Raw genomic sequence first — 18247 nt, 5'->3', positions numbered from 1 at the left:
ATTGAATACCTCCACCTTTAAATCTTCCACACGCTTACAAATTGCTAAGAATACCATATCCCTTTAACTGTGTCTCTAGACATACACAAAATCATTGTCCCACCACCGGCTGATGTTGCCTAAACCCAAGTTCTATTCTATTCGTATATCCCTCCAGCGTTAAGACTAAGGCAGGTTTTTAAGTAATTAAAGACCTACCTACTCAGCCATTTTTCATGCATGTATGGGAATCGTTTAAGTGCACTGCTTTTGACGTTAAAATATTTACCATATGACTGCATCAACTCCATTACCACAGATACAATGACACTACTGAAGTCAACATACTAGATAGATGTAGAGAACGCAAGCTCCAATTTCACATGACAAATCACAAGTGTATAAGTCATCTTTGTATGATTAATTCATACAAAGATCTGTTTTGAATTTTATTCCAATTAAAATCCTCACCAGGAATAATATAAAAACCTTCAATGAGGATAAAGAAATATTATATACTACTTTTAGCCAAGGTAAAAGTTCACTTTTTTCCTCCATTGAACAGCCAATGCCTACAACAGGCAAAATCAAAATCTAAAAATATACAAAGATTATACAGGACAAAGAAGAGAGGTCAGGAAGCAATACAAAACTACAATTAGGTTTATGAAGTTACATTACAGAAGCTAGTCACCAAATCCTGAACAATTGTGTTATGGATATAGGGGAATTTAAGGTTAATAACTGAAGAGTGAGTTTCCATCCTAATTTCATAATGAGGGGTTTACTTGGCAAAAAAGTGTTTTCATCGGCATAACACTGGCCAAAACTACAGACAAAAACCCAATCCCTTTGAAAGCACTCAAATTTTCTATTTTAGCTAATATTTTCACAATTTAGGAAATGTACATGGGAGAAGTTGAAGTGATTTTTTTGGTAATCAAAAGGTGGTTTAACAGCTCAACTGAAAAATCACCAAATTTCATCCTTCCTCAATTTCAAATTTATAGTCGTCATCTGGCTATAGATGCCAAACATTCAGCTTTGCTCCCTGGTTCTATTTTTGCTGAGTAATGAAACATTTTGGAACTAACCTCATGAAAACAGCAAATGTAAGTGATTTAACACTGCAACCCCAATAAATCAATGCTAAAACATATTGCATAGCAATTTAGCAGTCTGATGTCTGTCAAGAAGGAGCCTCAAGCAGTTAATCACTGGTTATAGAAACATTTCACTTAAATTCTGGAATTGTATGGAATGTACAAAAGGACAAGTGTTATACAAGTTCTTTATTACTTAAAAGTAATCAGTTAAAATCCCTTACCATATAGCTTGACTTGCAATAATTTTATACTGCAGAATTCCTTAATACAAGTGTACTCCTTGTGAAACGATAGAGACCAAAAGACTTAAAATATTGTTTACAAAATGCAACATTCTGTATGGAGGGGAACAAAACATCAACATCTGATAGACCAATAAAACTCCCAAATGCAAAACCTCCTATTGGAAACAACATTTATAATGCAAATCATTTATTGGCACATTGCAACTGTGCCAGATATGAAATTTGACTTTAAAGACTGAGGCTTTAAATACTCCAAAGCTTGTGCCAGGAAACTAGTGAAATTCAATTAAGAGTGCAAAGTATAATACAAGTACAATGTTCTGAAAAGTAGGTTCAATTTTAAATTACCACCCAAAAGTTTGGCTACATGGATAGATTACATGCGTCAGTGCAGCATTAGTTGCTTATATTAGGAACAGGACATTCCTAATTTCATCCGCTGAAGCTTTAGGGCACTTTGAGAATATAAAGCCTGTTGTTTGTCGAGTTAATGTTTTGTAACACCTATTTAATAAAAAGAAAAGCTAGAGGAGGTAGAGGTTAAAACAGGTGAAACATGTCTGTAAACAATTGGCAATGAGAATTTTTTTCCCCCAAAACTAAAACAATTGAAAATGAAGGGAAATACAATCCTGAGGGGGCAGGGCAGGGGCACGAGAAAAACCTGTCATGGAGCTCCAGCCAAAAAACACTTGGCACAAAGTCACTAGAACCCATGTCCACAAATTAGTGAAATTCCAGCTAGTGTTCAACTCTAAATTTCAAGAATAGCATACTGTGCGTCAACCTACAATATAAAGACAAGTTGTCAATCCCATTTCAGTTGGGTTCTACAGTTCCGATTTTAGATAGATAGGAGGAAATAGACACATACATGTGACTGATATACACATAATCAAGTATCCTCCTGAATCAGCGTAAAAATTTAAATCTATTTCCAATCAAAAGTTGGAACTTTTCTCCCCCATTCCCTTCTTGGGGAACTAACTTGTACATTTGGATCCAGAATTTGAAACTGTTTAGCACAAATTGTAGGGCAAATCAGAATGGCACTGTGCATTTTACTATTGTTACAGGCACATTGGAATGAAGCAAAACATGAATTGGTTCAATGTTAAATGGACTGCTATTTTCAATGATAATGGGAACTGCAGATGCTGGAGAATCCAAGATAATGAAATGTGAGGCTGGATGAACACAGCAGGCCTGGCAGCATCTCAGGAGCACAAAAGCTGACGTTTGGGCCTAGACCCTTCAGAGAGAAGATCTGATGAAGGGTCTAGGCCCAAACGTCAGCTTTTGTGCTCCTGAGATGCTGCCGGGCCTGCTGTGTTCATCCAGCCTCACATTTCATTATCTGTGCTATTTTCAAGCCAGTTTAAGGTTTATACCAAATCTGTTAATGTTTGAATTCATATGCCTCAGTCAAATCAGTCTTTAAAGTAGAAGCTAAAAGAAAATGAATTTTTATTTCTTCCTATGTAATCTGATTCAATAATAAGGGACTACATTATCTATCCACAGCTGATCTACAATTCTTTAAATGCATACCTTAAGATACAAATAACTTACTTTCTTGCACACCATTTGAACAGAAATATTTTCACTTGCTCACTGTATTTATATAGGTGATCCCACTTCCATTCAAACAAAAACATTTACAAGAAACCTTGTGTCAGACTACACCAAGAGGTTTACAGTACAAGTTCACTTTAATCTAGAAAAGTTACTGAAGATTAAAATCAAGTGCCACATTGTTGTAAGCAATACATCACATTGGCAGGAATACTAGACTCAGTTCAGCACTAAGAAGAATAATGAATTGAGCCATTCTGTTTACAAGAAAATGTGCTTCTGATATTTATTAAAGAAATTACAATGAGCTCCAATAAATCACAAAATACTGCATGTGTATGACTATGCAAGATTGCTACAGAAAAACAGGGCTAACGGATTAGGAGCAGAACTAGGTGAATATACAAGCTATTGCAGTCGTAGTTATTGTGATTTTAAATAGGAAAAAGTCAATTTAAAGATCAGCCTCACTATTTCTGAGAAACCCCTTCAAACTAAAGTTTCAGACAAAAACCACAACTAGTTAAGACATGTCACATATCAACATGCCAGCTTTGCAATAAGATGTTAATGCTACAATTTCAAGCTGCAAAGCAAGTTAGAAAACAAAGCTCCAACACATTCATTTAATAGCATTTATGCAGCGAGACAGTGGTTCTTCAACTGTCTGCTCCACATTAATGTATTTTGAACTCATAGGGATGCTACAGTATACTTGCAATAGAAAAGTTATGGAGCTCAGCTGAAAACTTATTTTCCAGACAATCAAGCACTTGAGAGAAGTGGTTACAGGTTTAAATATTCTGCAATCCTTGGAAACATCCACTTGAGAGTCTATCTTTAGACATCTTCATGTTTTGATCAAGTTAGATTGCAACAGGGGAACAAATTTTAATATTGCAACAACCCTTCTACAAAGAAGGTGCTGAATACCAGCCAAAATGGATACAAATCCTACTGTAGATGACTAGCCTGTGCTTAGCAAGGTATTTTATTAGTGACAAGTACACTAACCTAACCAAACTTGTAAAAGCAACAGTATTCACTGAGAGGTTCCCGCAAAACCGATTAATTGTAGACAGATAAGATTACAGTTTTGCATTTGTCTCCAGCAGTACAAGGATCACAATGATGCCAGTGCTTAATAGCAGTGAATGGAAGAGAAGCAAATTAGTACTGGTCTATCAGTAGATTGGTACCACTTTCTCACCCAACTCACTTGAAGAATTGGCAGCTTTGCAATTTCTGAACAAAAAAAATCTTCATTCCAATGCTCCCTTGCCCCCAAAACATGAAAGGAATAAACATCAACAGTTCAGTAGTAAATAGAAAGGGAAAAGGTTGAAGAATCAAATATCCTTCATCTTTTCTAGGCCTTGTAGTTGATTCAGTGCATCATGTCAGCAGAATTCCAAGTCTGAAAGTAATCACAAAAATTAGGTTAGAAACATGCAATAAAACTAGAAATCATATCTTGCACCAGCAAATAGCTATAAAATAAGTTCGCCAACTGTTCATTTGATTATTCATTTTATAAAATTTATTGTTGTTAATCCGATTATACGGACAAAAATTCACTCAGTATTGCCACGCACTAGTCAAACAAGCTCAACTGGTCAGATAACATTGACTTGTTTGTCAGTTAACAATTTAAAAAAATGAACAGAATTCTACAAAAAAAAAATAGGGTAAAGCCCACAGAAACAACTCATATGGATCTGGATTTTTGAAAAAACAGGTTCTCTTAAATTCAATTTACCCAAGTATCTTAAAACAACCCACACCATCTATTTATAAAATGATAATCTGTTTTAGAGTCATACAGCATGGTAACAGACTTGTGAAACTAGCCCACACTAATGTTCACAAACTAGCCACTTCTGCCTGCATTTCACCCACATCCTCCAAACCCCTCTTATTCATGCACTAATCTAAAATGTCTTTTAAACACCAATGTACCACCAATGAATGGTAGTTCATTCCACAGACTAACCACTAAAAAACATTGCCACGCATTTTTAAATCTCTCTCATCTTAAAAATATACCTCCTAGTTTTGAACTGCTGCATCTTAGAGAAAAGACCCATCTATGCCCATTTTGTAGAGCTCTACAAGGTCACCCTTCAACCTCAGTGCAGTGAAAAACACTCCAGCCTATTTTCATAACCCAAAAACTCCAATATCCTGGTAAACCTTTTCTCAACATGTTTTCAGTTTAATAGCAACCTTCCTATAACAGGGCAACCAGAACTTCAGAGTACTCCTGAAGAGGCATCACCAACATCCTGTACTACATCAATGTGACATCCCAGATAACAAAGTGTGGGGCTGGTTGAATACAGCAGGCCAAGCAGCATCAGAGGAGCACAAAAGCTGACATTTCAGGCCTAGACCCTTCATCAGAAAAGGGGGATGGGGACAGGATTCTGAAATAAATAGGGAGAGAGGGGGAGGCAGACTGAAGATAGATGGAGGAGAAGATAGGTGGAGAGGACAGTATGGGTGGGGGAGGGAGGGAGAGGGGGGATAGGTCAGTCTGGAGGGGATGGACAGGTCAAGGGGGTGGGATGAGGTTAGTAGGTAGGAGATGGAAGTGCGGCTTGCGGTGGGAGAAGGGATAGGTGAGAGGAAAAACAGGTTAGGCAGGTGGGCACAAGCTGGCCTGGTTTTGGGATGCAGTGGTGGTGGTGGGGTAGGATTTTGAAGCTGGTGAAATCCACATTGCAGCCCAATGGTATCAGTGTTCCCAAGCAGAATGTGAGTTGCAGTTCAGGCTACGCTGGGTGGCATCATTATGGCAATGCGGGAGGCCCAGGATGGACATGTTGTCCAAGGAATGGGAGGGGGAGTTGAAATGGTTCGTGACTGGGAGGTGCAGTTATTTAGTGCAAACTGAGCATGGGGACCGCTGTGCAGAACACCTAAGCTTCCACTTGGTTTCCCCAATGTAGAGGGAGCCACAACGGGCACAGCAGATGCAGTATACCACACTGGCGGATGTGCAGGTGAACATCTGCTGGATGTGGAAAGTCATCTTGGGGCCTGGGATGGGGGTGAGGGAGGTGGTGTGGGGGCAGGTGTAGCACTTCATGCGGTTGCAGGCGAAAGTGGTGGGGTTGGAGTGGAGTGTGGAGCAACAAGGGAGTCACAGAGTGGTGTCTCCAGAAAGCAGACAAGGGTGGGGTGGGAAAAGTGTCTTGGGTGGTGGGGTCGGATTGTAGATGGCGAAAGTGTCGGAGGATGATGCGTTGTATCTGGAGGCTGGTGGGGTGGTATGTGAAGACAAGGGGATTCTCTTTGGGCAGTTATTGCGAGGGCAGGGTATGAGGTGCAGGAAACACAGTTGAGGGTGTTCTCGACCACTGCGGCGCGGGGAAGGGGGGGGGCAGCAGAAAGAATTGGGAAGGGGGTGTATTCTAGGTAGCTGTGGGAGTCAGTGGGCTTGAAATGGACATTGGTTTGTAGGTGGTTGCCTAAAGATCCTGAATGTGACATCCCAACTCCTTTGCTCAAAAGGAACAAGCAAAGGCAAGCGTGCTAAATGCCTTAACCAGTCTGTGATGCAAGTTTCAATTAATCAGATACTTGCACCCTGGATCCTACCATTAATTGTTTAAGTCCTGCCCTTGTTTGTTTTTTTAAAATGCAATACCTCACATTTATACAAATTAAACTCCATCTGCCACTCCCTAGCCCATTAACCCAATTAATCAAGATCTGTTAGCTTAGATGTTTTTCCATTGTCCATTATACTACCAATTTGTGTCATCCATGAATTTACTAATCATGCCTCATTCTCATCCAAACTATTTATGCAAATGACAAGTGAACACTACCGACCCGTGGAACACTGGTCACAGGCCTCCAGTCCGAAAAACAACTTTCTACCACAACCCTGTCTCCTAGCATAAAGCCAATTTTGTATCCAACTGGCAAACTCATCATGAATCCCTTATGGTTTAACTTTACTAATTAGTCTACTATGTGAAGTCTTGTCAGTGTTGTGGAATGTGTCAGGTGGAGTTATGGAAATTGGTCAATGAGAATTTTCAGAGCAGGTTGCTGATGTGCATTGGTCTGAAGCCTCCCCAGAAGATGGAAGCTCATAATAAATTATATTTCAATGTTACAATGACAGCAAGAGGACAGGAAGCATTGTTACATTCTTGGCAGAAATTTGTTGATGCTTCAAGAGAAAACTTCAATAAATTTGGTATACAACATGAAGCTTTTTTGGCATTGTGGAGAAAAAATGGGTTTGGTGAAAAACTACATACTGGTGCCAGGTTAAAATAGACTTTCATGTCGATAATTAAATAAGTCAGAATTATTTGGCCTAGGGAGGGCTCCCGTTGCCCTGTGTGCAGGGTACGCATGGTTTGGTTTCCTTTGATGAACTTCCCTGAAAAGGCTCTTTGGTGCAGTTTAAGTGTCCCAATCACTGAACCAAGGGACCTAGATTCAAGTGCCATCTGCTTTAGGGGTGTGTATTAACATCTCTGAACAGGTTGATTAGGAAATATCTTAAGTACAAGACAGAAGCAAGTCTATCAAAGGCACAGATTTTCCAAAAAAATATTGTCAGAATGTTGAACATCGCAGCAATTCCCATCAAGATACAGGCATTTTTCCATTAACAGTTCAATGCTTGGCCTCCAACTCATCCTGATCTTGTTGGAATTAATGTGCAGACTTTTTTTAAAAGAGATGACACTTCATTCTGTAACAAAGTTCTCTTCTTCTACATAACCTTCCATGTACCAGTGTCAATGCAAAACAAAAAACAAACTGCAGACAAGCCACATAAATGAGGCCATTTTGAAGTTGACATTTCAAAACCTTCACATATTTTCTCCATTACTGTTTTTAGTGTGCAAGTGCAACCAACTGCACTCAAACCTACATCCCAGCTCAAATAAGACTACAATTATAACATGCAATGCATTTTCCACAAAGTGGCAAAGCCAAATTCCAATCATTTCATTTATCCTCACCATCAAAACTCAAAATTGCAACTTAGTCATTTTTCAATTCCACCTCTTAATTTCTATTACTGTTCTCCACTGAAGTAGCAGCCTAGAATAATCTACATTGAAGCTATTAGGACTGTAATACCCAACTACAAAAGAATAACTAATAAAGAAAAAGAAACATGCAAACAGGATTACTACAGTCAAGTTTGGTTCAAAACTGCATGATTAATTATGCCAAATTACAACCAAGTCAATCTCAACAGCAGAATATACTGGCAAATATCAATGGAAGATACAGGGTGTTTCAACAGTCTAAATTTTAAAGTAAACACTAATTTGAGCAGCTCTTGACAAAAAGGTTGCACTGCCACATTTGAGCTTGTGTTAGCTAATTTTGCAGAAGTTGATCCTGGTCTTGCACTTAGGAATATGAATATGGGACATAGTTTAATATGTGTCTTCTGGCTGTAATGCACACTCAGAAGTACTCATTTTTCTGGGCTATTTAAATTTGGTTAGCTACTACTCAACAGCTGCTGGCCAAACTAGTCAGGTAAGAACAGCTAGTTTTTGGTGGCTAGATGTTATGTGGGATTTTTGTTTTCTAAAACTTAGCATTTTAATCACTTACTTGCTACAATACTTATTAAAAAGTATTTGTATTCAGTACTTTTAAAGCCTGCTACAGAAGTCCAAGTTTTCTGTTTCTAACATCAACGTGCTATAAAATTTGACTACTGTAGAATCCTTGGGATGTTGTTTATGCATAAAAAATTGATAATGAAGGTAAATGATACATTGATAGAAATATGGCTGCAAGGAACTAAGTCAGTACATGAAGTAGAAAACAGGCATTTGCTTTTGAGAAAAATGTCAAAGATATGCCGCCTCACTTTCATTTACATGATTCAGAGTTACCAGCCGGGTGGAGTTGGTAAAATGTGACTTTAATAAAGCAAAAGGTAGATTGAAAAGTTACAATACATTTTAGCTATTAGATTTTGGCCATTTATATTTAGCTAATTTCTAACTTAAAATGAAAACAAACATCAAATTAAGCAGCCAAAATCTCAAGTACTTGCAATAAAAATCAATAGAGAATTCTCTGCACAAGTTATTAAAAAATTATGGGAAAATAAAGAATCAAAAATACCAGCTCAACTGTTCCCAGAATTTAAAGGCTGCATACAGATTGTTTACCCCCTTTCTGGTTAATTAGCAATAAACTTAGTTTCTCACCCAAATCCAAAAGTCTTGTTTTCTTTATGCCTGTACATCAACTAATTCAGGAGGCAATGGAGATTTAGGGTGTTTGCTCTCAAAATGTTGTTTGAAAGTTTTAGGATCTGGCATCTGTGTCTGAAAGGGAGAAAATATTGTAGAGGTAAGTATGTGATAAATAGGTGAATAACCATTACTAAAATTCACAGTACTCAGTAGCTTCAAATCAAAGGAAGTCAATGTAGTAAGAATTACACAATGGCTCTCAGCATTACTCAAATACAAATCAAAATGTTGGTTAGTCCGGATTGAATCTCTAACCATAGTTAGCTGAGCTGAGTCAGGATTGAAGTATGGTTGAAACCAGAGTAGGTGTTGAAATTAAACTAAGGACGCAGCACTGGAAGTCGAGGCTTTGAAGTGTAGCTTCTCATTTTATCCCAAACCTTTCCAAGTCATGTACTCAGATAAAAGGAACAATTTCACAGTTGTGGTCAGTCAAGTCTCACCCAGTCTTTCTCCTCACAAGTAAAAGATGAGCAGTATATATCTATATGCAAGAAACCAATGTCTGGCCGGTTACATAACTTCAAGCAGCACAAATTTGAATCAGCCCTTCATTGAATTCACACTATCAGCTTCCAGAAACAGAACTTTTGGTTGTTTTCCTTCTGAAGAAGTCATGGCATAAACAGTTTGCAAAGTCTGGCTGAATCTGAGTTAAGCAATCACTTAATAAACAGAGGTATAAGCCAGAGATATCCCTGGACTGTATGGGTCAAATTTTAAATCAGCTGTTCCACTGAAGACCTACTGTTTAAATTAATTTAAAAAGTCAGCAAATTGACATGAAAAAATTAGCTTGCTGTAAACTGTAATTAAAACTATCTGCACAATTAATCTGGAATTTTTGCAAGTGTTTAAAACCAGGATTTACAACATCTCATAGCAGTTAATCTAAACACATACATCCTAACCCCACGTTACAATAGTATTGCTCTGAAGACTATTCCTTTACCTTGCAGACAGGACATGTGTGCACAAGTGCTGCTTTTGCTGCTGCTTTTTGATCAGATCCTCCCTTTTTCTTTTCAGCTTGTCTCTTGGCATTCTTTTGCTGAGCTTGTATCTTCTGCTGCCCACGAGCCATGATAAGAGTCAGGAAAGCTAGTTTAAAAAAGCAAAGTTTTAGTTACTGTCCTTGATAGTGATAGTCATAAGTAACAAAACCAAGCTGTCACACTAAAGCAAACAATCCCAATTTAGACACGTTCTTAAAAAGCTCATGATATTAACAAAACCATCTGTAAGAATCCTATGAAAATTTACAACAGTGTAGTCCCAGCTATTCAGAGCCAACAGGGAAAGAAATAGGGTGCAAATCAATGCAAGGAAACAGTGCACAGTACAGCTATTCTGCAAGTTAGTTTAAACTTGAAAATAAATGTAGTATGTACTGGATAACTATAATCAGGATGAATACAAATAACTAGTAAGTTAAATATGGCATTGCCAGAAAGTGTGCGCACAGACACTGACTTTTACTCAATTAGAGAATTCCTACAGCATGGAAAGCATGCCATTCAGCTCACTGAGTCCCACACTAACACAGAAGCACCCTATCCAGAACCACTTTACAACATCTCTTAACTCTGCATTTCCCATGGCAAATCCACTAAACCTGCACATTGAGCAATTTAGCATGGGCAATCCATCTAACATGCACATTTGAACTGTGGGAGGAAACCAGAGCACCTGGAGGATACCACAGACAAGGGACTATATACAAACTCTAGACAGTCACCCAAAGCTTGCTATTATGTCAGTGTGCATGTAAAAACAAAAAACTGTCTTCAGATATCACGAGGGAACATGTAAATCAGAAACACGCAGGTCCAAAAGATAGATTACGGAATGCCTGAGATAACTTCAGGTTGTGGGGGTGGTGGTGATTAAGTAATTATTGGTATTTCTCAGTCACCTGAGATACAAATATGAATGGGAACATTTTCTGTCACCCAATTATGCAATAGAAGTGAGACACTGATGGATGATGTGTTGGGAAAACACTTCAGAAATTCAGAATTAGGAAAATTAGGCTATTCAAGCCTGCTCTGCCATTCAACATAATCAAGGCTGATCATCCAACTCAGAAACCTGTTCCTGCTTTCTCCTCATACCCTTTGATCCTAGGAACTATAACTCTTTCTTGAATGAATTCAATGTTCCAGCTTCAACCACTTCATGGCACAGACTTGACACTGAAAGTGAAGAAACTTCTCATTTTAGTCCTAAGTGATTGTCTCAACCTTAAACTGATTTCTGGTCTGGATTCTTTAGTCATGTTATTTAAGGTCAATGAGGATCTACAAGCAGGGAGCTGTTTGGACATACTGGATTGAAAATTTTTCAAAGAAATATAGTTTATGCTAGCTGTGCTCACCAGTAATTACTGAAGTCAAAAGTTTAATGCAACACTGTTAGCCACCTGCTATTTTGATTGAGTAGAGTAACCTTGAAAAGCAGAAAAATAAAGCCAAAAGTTGCTAAATTTGTCTTTAAAAAATTCCACATCATCTCTGTAGGGCTGTATTATCTTGCACGTTGAGACTGCATTAGCGATGAAAGGGAATAAACTAGAGTAGTCAACTTAGATAAGTTCATTAGAAGACTTACAATTTACTGAATTAAACCAGATGAACCAGAAATAAAAATTATTTTGGATACCAGTAATAAGGCAAAACAAGCTTTACATTTTGGTGATCATATGAAATATTTAAATTTGGGTACATCCCAAAGTAGTAGGGCTTGATGAGCATATTGCTGAGGGGAATAACAGATCAACCTTGTTAAAAGCTGCGAATCAGTCAAAAACAAGGGATAATTTGACTTCAATCATACAGGATGTCATTGGTAACTTTAAGATGTTTTGGTGCACTGCAAGTAAAAGAGAATTTCAAATTGGAAAGATCAACTGTTACTGCAGAAATATTTGGACTAGGATTGAGAGATAGTATCAATTTGTTAAAATTGGGGTAATGTTAAATTGCAAGAACAATTAAACTTGAGGAAAACAGAATCAGGAATATTCAGACTCCAGTCAGTCAATGTCACTATTCAATGGAATAGCCTTAAGTGATTAGCCTAGGTCTATATTCCTTTCCATTCCAAGGTATTCCTAAATATAGTGGGGATGTTAATGAAGTTAGTAGTGACCCTGGTGTGATGATAAACAAACTATTTTAAAAGCTAAAATTAAAAATAGATAAGGTGAAATAAAAACATTAACCTTGGTTTGGTGCACCTAAGACCACAGCTGGTCTATGTCCACACATTTGTACACTTTTTGCATATAATTGAAAAAAAGGGACAGTTAGGAAGTGACCAGGCTCAAGTTGTATAGACAAAGGATACAAGTGTGTCATGTCAGCAATTTGATAAATCATTCATTACAATGAATAACCATGATTGATTACTTGCAGTAAATAGGAGAACTTTAAACAAAAAAAAAAATCACAAAGCCCTAGGAAGGTCAGAGAAAATAAGTGTACCAAAGCCACTGGAAAGTGAATTTCCCCAACAATCCAGTGGCTTCAAAAATCAAGCTACTGATTTTCTCAGTCACACCCTCAGGTCCACCTTTGTCTTCCACAAAACTATTACTCTCCATCATGGTTGTTCCCCTGATCAGATGTGCATCAAATTCATAACAGATTTAAATGGAAGTGAAAGACAACTGGACTGGCCATTTATTGTGAGAACTCATTTGACACACCTCATGGACATAGGAAGTACGGTTATTGCAGGTGTAGTGGACAAGGTGTACCTCAGTACAATGAAATCTTGATCAGATAGGCAGAGTAGTGGCAGATGGAGTTTAGATAAATGTGAAGTGCTGCATTTTGGAAAGATGAATCAAGGCAGAACTTACACTTAATAGTAAGATCCAGGGAAGTGCTGCTGAACAGACGAGTGCAGGTTCACTGTTCCTTGAAAGTGGAGCTGCAGGGAGGTAGGACAGTGAAGTAAGCATTTGGTATGTTTGCCTTTATGGACAATGCATTGAGTGTAGGAATTGAGAGGTCATGTTATAGCTGTACAGAACATTGGGTAGGCCACTATTGGTATGGTGCATGCAGTTCTATTCACCTACTACAGGAAGGATGCTATTAAACTTGAAAAGGTTCAGAGAAGAACTAAGGATGTTTCCAGGGTTAGATGGTTTGAGCTGTAGTGAGAGGCTGAATAGGCTAGGGCTATTTTCCCTGGAGCATTGTTGGCTGAGGGGGTGACCTTATGGAGGTTCATAAAATCATGAGGGGCATGGATAGGGTAAATAGACATTGCCTTTTCACCAGGGTGGGGTTAGTCCAAAACTAAAAGATATTGGTTTTGAGGCGAGAGGAGAAAGATTTAAAAGGAACCTGAGGGAGAACATTTTCATGCAGAGAGTGGTAAGCGTATGGAATGAGCTGCTAGAGAAGTGCAGGAGGCTGTTGTAATTGTAACATTTAAAAGGCATCTGGATAAGTATATGAATAGGAAAGGTTTAGAGAAATATGGCAAATGGGATGAGATTTATTTAGGATATCAGATGGAATTTAAACCCGCAAAGAGAGAAGTAATGCACTTTAGTAGTAAAATGACAAGGGACTATTCAAATGAGGACATTAAGCAGCACAGAAAAAGACCTGGGGTACTTAACCTGTCCTGCTGCCTTCAGAAATATGGACGACAGGACAGTTAAAAAGACGTACGTAACACTTGCTTTTATCAGTCATGGTATAGATAATAAGAGCTGGGAACTAATGTTGGAACTGGGCACAGCTTCAGTTATGCACAAGTAGAGTACTGTGTGGAATTCTGGTCACATTAAAAGAGGGTGCAGAGGATATTCACCAGGACATTGCCTGGAAAGGGAGTTAAGCAATGAAGAGAAGCCGGATAAGCATGATGTGTTTTCTTTAGAACAGAGAAGGCTGAGAGGAGGAGATCTGGTCAAGGTGCATTCCCAGGATGGATAGAAAGCAGCTGCTCCCTGAGTTGAAGAATTGATAACAAGGGAAGTAGAAAGGCAAGAGTTTGAGGGGATTGGAGGAAAATTCTTTCCCACTCAAGGCAGTGGGAATCTGAAATGCAGGTAGTCGAGTTGGGAATCTCCAAAAAGTACTTGAAGAGCACTTAATATCATAAGATTTGAGGCTAGGTGCTGTAAACTGAGTATTGTAGATTTAGAATAGTTTTGACCCATTGTTCCATGCATGCTCAAAGGGCTGCCACTGTATGATTTTACTCGTCATGAAAATACTAACCACCATAGTCATTCACTCCCTCAAAAAAAAAACCAAACCCTGACCCCTCCATTCTTGCACTACTGTTGCATCATGAATCTCCTTTCCCTCCAGTTGAAGACTGCACCTTTTAATCCCACCTTACCAGTTTTGTTGACTGTATCATCCACCAATAACCAGCACCTAGCAAAATGGGACTACACTCACCAGGTCCCATTAATCTGTATGCAGAGAATCACCTTTGAGGGGTCTCTACCCTACTTACCTCAAGGATCTACTTTTGGTCACCTCCACACTACCCCTCACCCACATCATCCACAAGTTATTTACATTTAAAAAGGACATCTAACGCTGCTTCAATAATCATCTCTGCTTGTCTAACAGGACGATGCTAAAAGTTTCCAAATATTGAGATTTCACACATTCACAATGCTGGAATATCACTTCCCTTCACCAGTTCAATTCCTCTCCTTGGCAACAATGCAAAACTGAGCTCAATTCACTGAGATGAGCTTCCAACTACATATCCACACCATAAAAGTTAACTTCTGTTGGATGGATGGCCAGTTTGTGATCCAGAGCAATGTCAACAGCCATGGGTTCAATTCTGGCAGTGGCTCTGTATTCATGAAGCACTCCTCCTCAACCATTGAGGCACGGCATCCCTCATACTGACTGGTGCTGGTTTTTCTGGGCCCAGCTCTGTGGTCTGGGAGGCATCTATTTTTATTCATACCATCAAGACTGCCCATTTCCATTTAGGCTGCCATAGTTTAAGTCTTGCCTGGAGTCATTTGCTGTTCAAATCCAAGTCAATAGCCAAGACTATTCCATGATACACCCGCTCGGCCTTCCATACTCTACCCACTAAACGTAACATCCCAAACACTGTCACCCATCCTAACACTCATTCCTGTCTTGTTGACATGTTAAAAGACACCTCCAGTTAAAATTCTCATTTCCAAATCCTTTCACAACCCTGCCCAATATCCTTAAGACACACCACCAGACAATTGTCCTCCAATTCAAGTCTCTTAAACATCCCAGATTTTAATTGCAAGTACCAGCTGCACTTCAAGCTGCCTCATTCCCAAGTTCCAGAACATCATTCAACCTTTGTCTCCTTTCGCTGAAGGTGAAACTTAAGATCAGCTATTTAACAAAGCTTCTATTTCCTTGCAGACTTGGTTAAACTCAAACCAGTCCAACAAAGTACTTTGGAAATGTTATATCATATTACAGGCATTATGCAATTTAATCAAATTTAGTGACTAAATAATAAGATTAGAAATATGTACAGTTTAAGCAAAGAAAACAATTGCCATGTGCTCATTTAGAGAAAAACAGCAGACAAGATTGACCTGTTTGCAACATTGAACATGCTTGACTTTAAACATGAATGTTTTGATATTTTTATGACCACTCATTAGAAGGAGAAATATCACTTGCAAATGTAGAGGAGATTTCTATTTTGTAATTTCTGGCTGGCTGTAGTACATGGCAAGTGTACACAAGCTTCCTAGCGCAATTCTTTATCTTTCAACATCCTACATAAAATTGTAGGGGCAGAAAGGTCAGATAAATGAAGAGGAATAGCATATAAAGCACAAATGTAGGCGAGGAAATTCTGACAAGGCATTAAAATGCAGCTCAGTGGGAGTACATTCACTTTAAAGTCCAACGGCTCATATCTCACTCCAAAGATGAGAACATAACCAAAAATGTCACTACTGATGGAATTCTGTGCAGCTTCTTTTAGACAACACCATAGGTGGACATTTATGAACCCACAGCAGCACATGAAGCATCAAACCCTTGAAGTCCATGAGCCAACCATTTATCGACATCTAGGTTAGTGACCTATTCATTCATTCATTTCACTGCTGTCAATGTAAGCTTTCTGACCTGAATACTTGTTACATTACAAGTATTTTTCAAAGCTCCTTTAGGACTCAAGGTCATGACATGCAGTCACTCTCAATCATGTCCTTCAACACTGATCAGGCAATTTAATTTGCATCAGGAATACAAACCCTTAATACTAATAAGTTTACAGCAGTAAAGAGTTTGGCCGAGATACCTGGAAGACAATATTCAATTCAAACTACTATACCTCAAAAGGTTACGTTCTCTCATAGGTGGTGCAAAGCGGTTACAAGCCAGTAATAAAAGGGATTAAATTACAAGCACAAACTGCATAAACCAGGCTTACATTCCCTTGAACATAGGGAAGAGGTGATTCCCCCTTAAATATTTACAGCAATTAAATAAGTTGGTAAGGAATAGCTTTTGGTGGGAGAACACAGAACGCAGTCAATGGCTGGACCACTTGGTGAAGCCAGTAAGCCCCTAACCGGAGAAGTGGTATTAGAAGTACAGACCTTTCAGCCTCGAAGTGATGAAGGCCGACCAAAAATTTCAAAACTGAGATGAATTAGACGGAGGTAAAGGTTACAGATACAACATACAAAAAGGAAGCTGAACTGCAGATTGACCGTGACCTCAGTGGTACAACAAACTTGACAGGCTGAATAGTCTTCAATCGTGTGTACAGCCAGTTCAAACTACTAAAAACTTCACCTCGCACTAGGTGCGGAGACTGAGCGGAGGCAGATAGCACATAGCGCTACAGGAAATGCGACTCAGGCCGCTATAAAGAGGCGGCGAATACCGTAAGAAACCGGCTGACACTTAGGCTGAACAGTGCGGGTTGCTTGTTTGCTTCCCTCCATCCCACCCCGTCCACCAAATTTCAAGCTGATTACCTATCAACCAGCCACCGAACAAAAGATAAACTCTTCTGCAACGCCACACACCACGGTTATCGACACCGAAGGTCCCACCACGAGAGGAATAACCTCTACTCCCTACAGGTGGAGGGCCTCAATTTGAAGCGAGGGCCCTCCCGGTGCCTGCTGCCGCCGTTGGCGGGGAAGTTCCCCGGGTAAAAGGGGGTGGGGGGGGGGGGGGTCGTGCGGCCTACAGGCAGCGCCTCGGCGGTCAGAAGCTGCGCAACAGCGGAGAATGGAACGGGGGGCGGCAGCCGAGCGGGGAAGGGGAAGACGGCGGGCGGCAAAGCCCTTCCACAACCAAAGCACCGGTGGAAGAATTCGGAATCAGCTCTAGGTACTCACCTGGCGCGCCTAGACCACAGTTAGACCGAGGGAGTAGAATAACGAGCACAATCAAGGATGGCGGCGACCTCCTCCTCCTCAGCGGCGGCGGCGGCTATGTTACGTCCGCGGACGTGACGCATACAAAAGGGGCGTGGTCCAGCGCGCGAGGTGTGTCACGTGACCCCTGACCTCTTATAGTAACAAATACGTTGCAACTTGGTTTTGCAGTGTCGTGTTTCAGTGCGTTCCAGTGTTATTGCAGCCTCTTTAATAATGCGTCCACTTCCTCAGACGTTTCGAGTTTATCAAGAAAATGCTAGTCTCACGAAGCTACTTTCGTTTTTAAATTCTACCGAGTTTCTCTTTGAAACTCAGATACTTGCCACACCATGAGATTCAGTCAAATCTGTGAAAAAAGAACTGCGGATTCTGGAAATCTGCCACAAAAACGCAAGTTGCTGGAGAAACCCAGCGGGTCTGGCAGCGTCTGAGCAGGAGGAAAGCTACTTTCTGAAGAAGAGTCCAGACCTGAAATGTCAGCTTTCCTGCTCTTCTGCTGCTTGGCCTACTGTGTTCATCCAGCGGACCTTGTTATCCCTACTCTTGAGGATATGGTTTTTTTTTGGATCAGAACTTAGTATATCCCCATGCTTTGCAGAACACCTACGCTCAGTTCGCACCAAACAACTGCACCTCCCAGTCGCGAACCATTTCAACTCCCCCTCCCATTCCACAGATGAC

At 39.7% G+C, this 18247-nt stretch overlaps 1 protein-coding gene across 1 annotated transcript; it reads right to left on the bottom strand.

Annotated features, from left to right (window-relative positions):
* Positions 1 to 3023: 3023 nt before the first annotated feature.
* Positions 3024 to 17651, bottom strand: zgc:91910 (Zinc finger protein 706-like). The gene is made up of 4 exons (XM_048558031.2): positions 17525 to 17651; positions 10118 to 10266; positions 9118 to 9237; positions 3024 to 4322 (listed from the first exon to the last, which is right to left on the bottom strand). The coding sequence occupies exons 2-3, from the start codon at positions 10247 to 10249 to the stop codon at positions 9142 to 9144; spliced, it is 228 nt and encodes a 75-aa protein (XP_048413988.1). The 5' UTR covers positions 10250 to 10266; positions 17525 to 17651; the 3' UTR covers positions 3024 to 4322; positions 9118 to 9141.
* Between the last annotated feature and the right edge of the window lie 596 nt (positions 17652 to 18247).

The sequence above is a fragment of the Stegostoma tigrinum genome, chromosome 24 (genome assembly GCF_030684315.1).
Source record: "Stegostoma tigrinum isolate sSteTig4 chromosome 24, sSteTig4.hap1, whole genome shotgun sequence".
NCBI lineage: Eukaryota > Metazoa > Chordata > Chondrichthyes > Orectolobiformes > Stegostomatidae > Stegostoma > Stegostoma tigrinum.
Note: the sequence above shows the minus strand (reverse complement) of the source record. Positions and strands in the feature narration are given on the sequence as shown.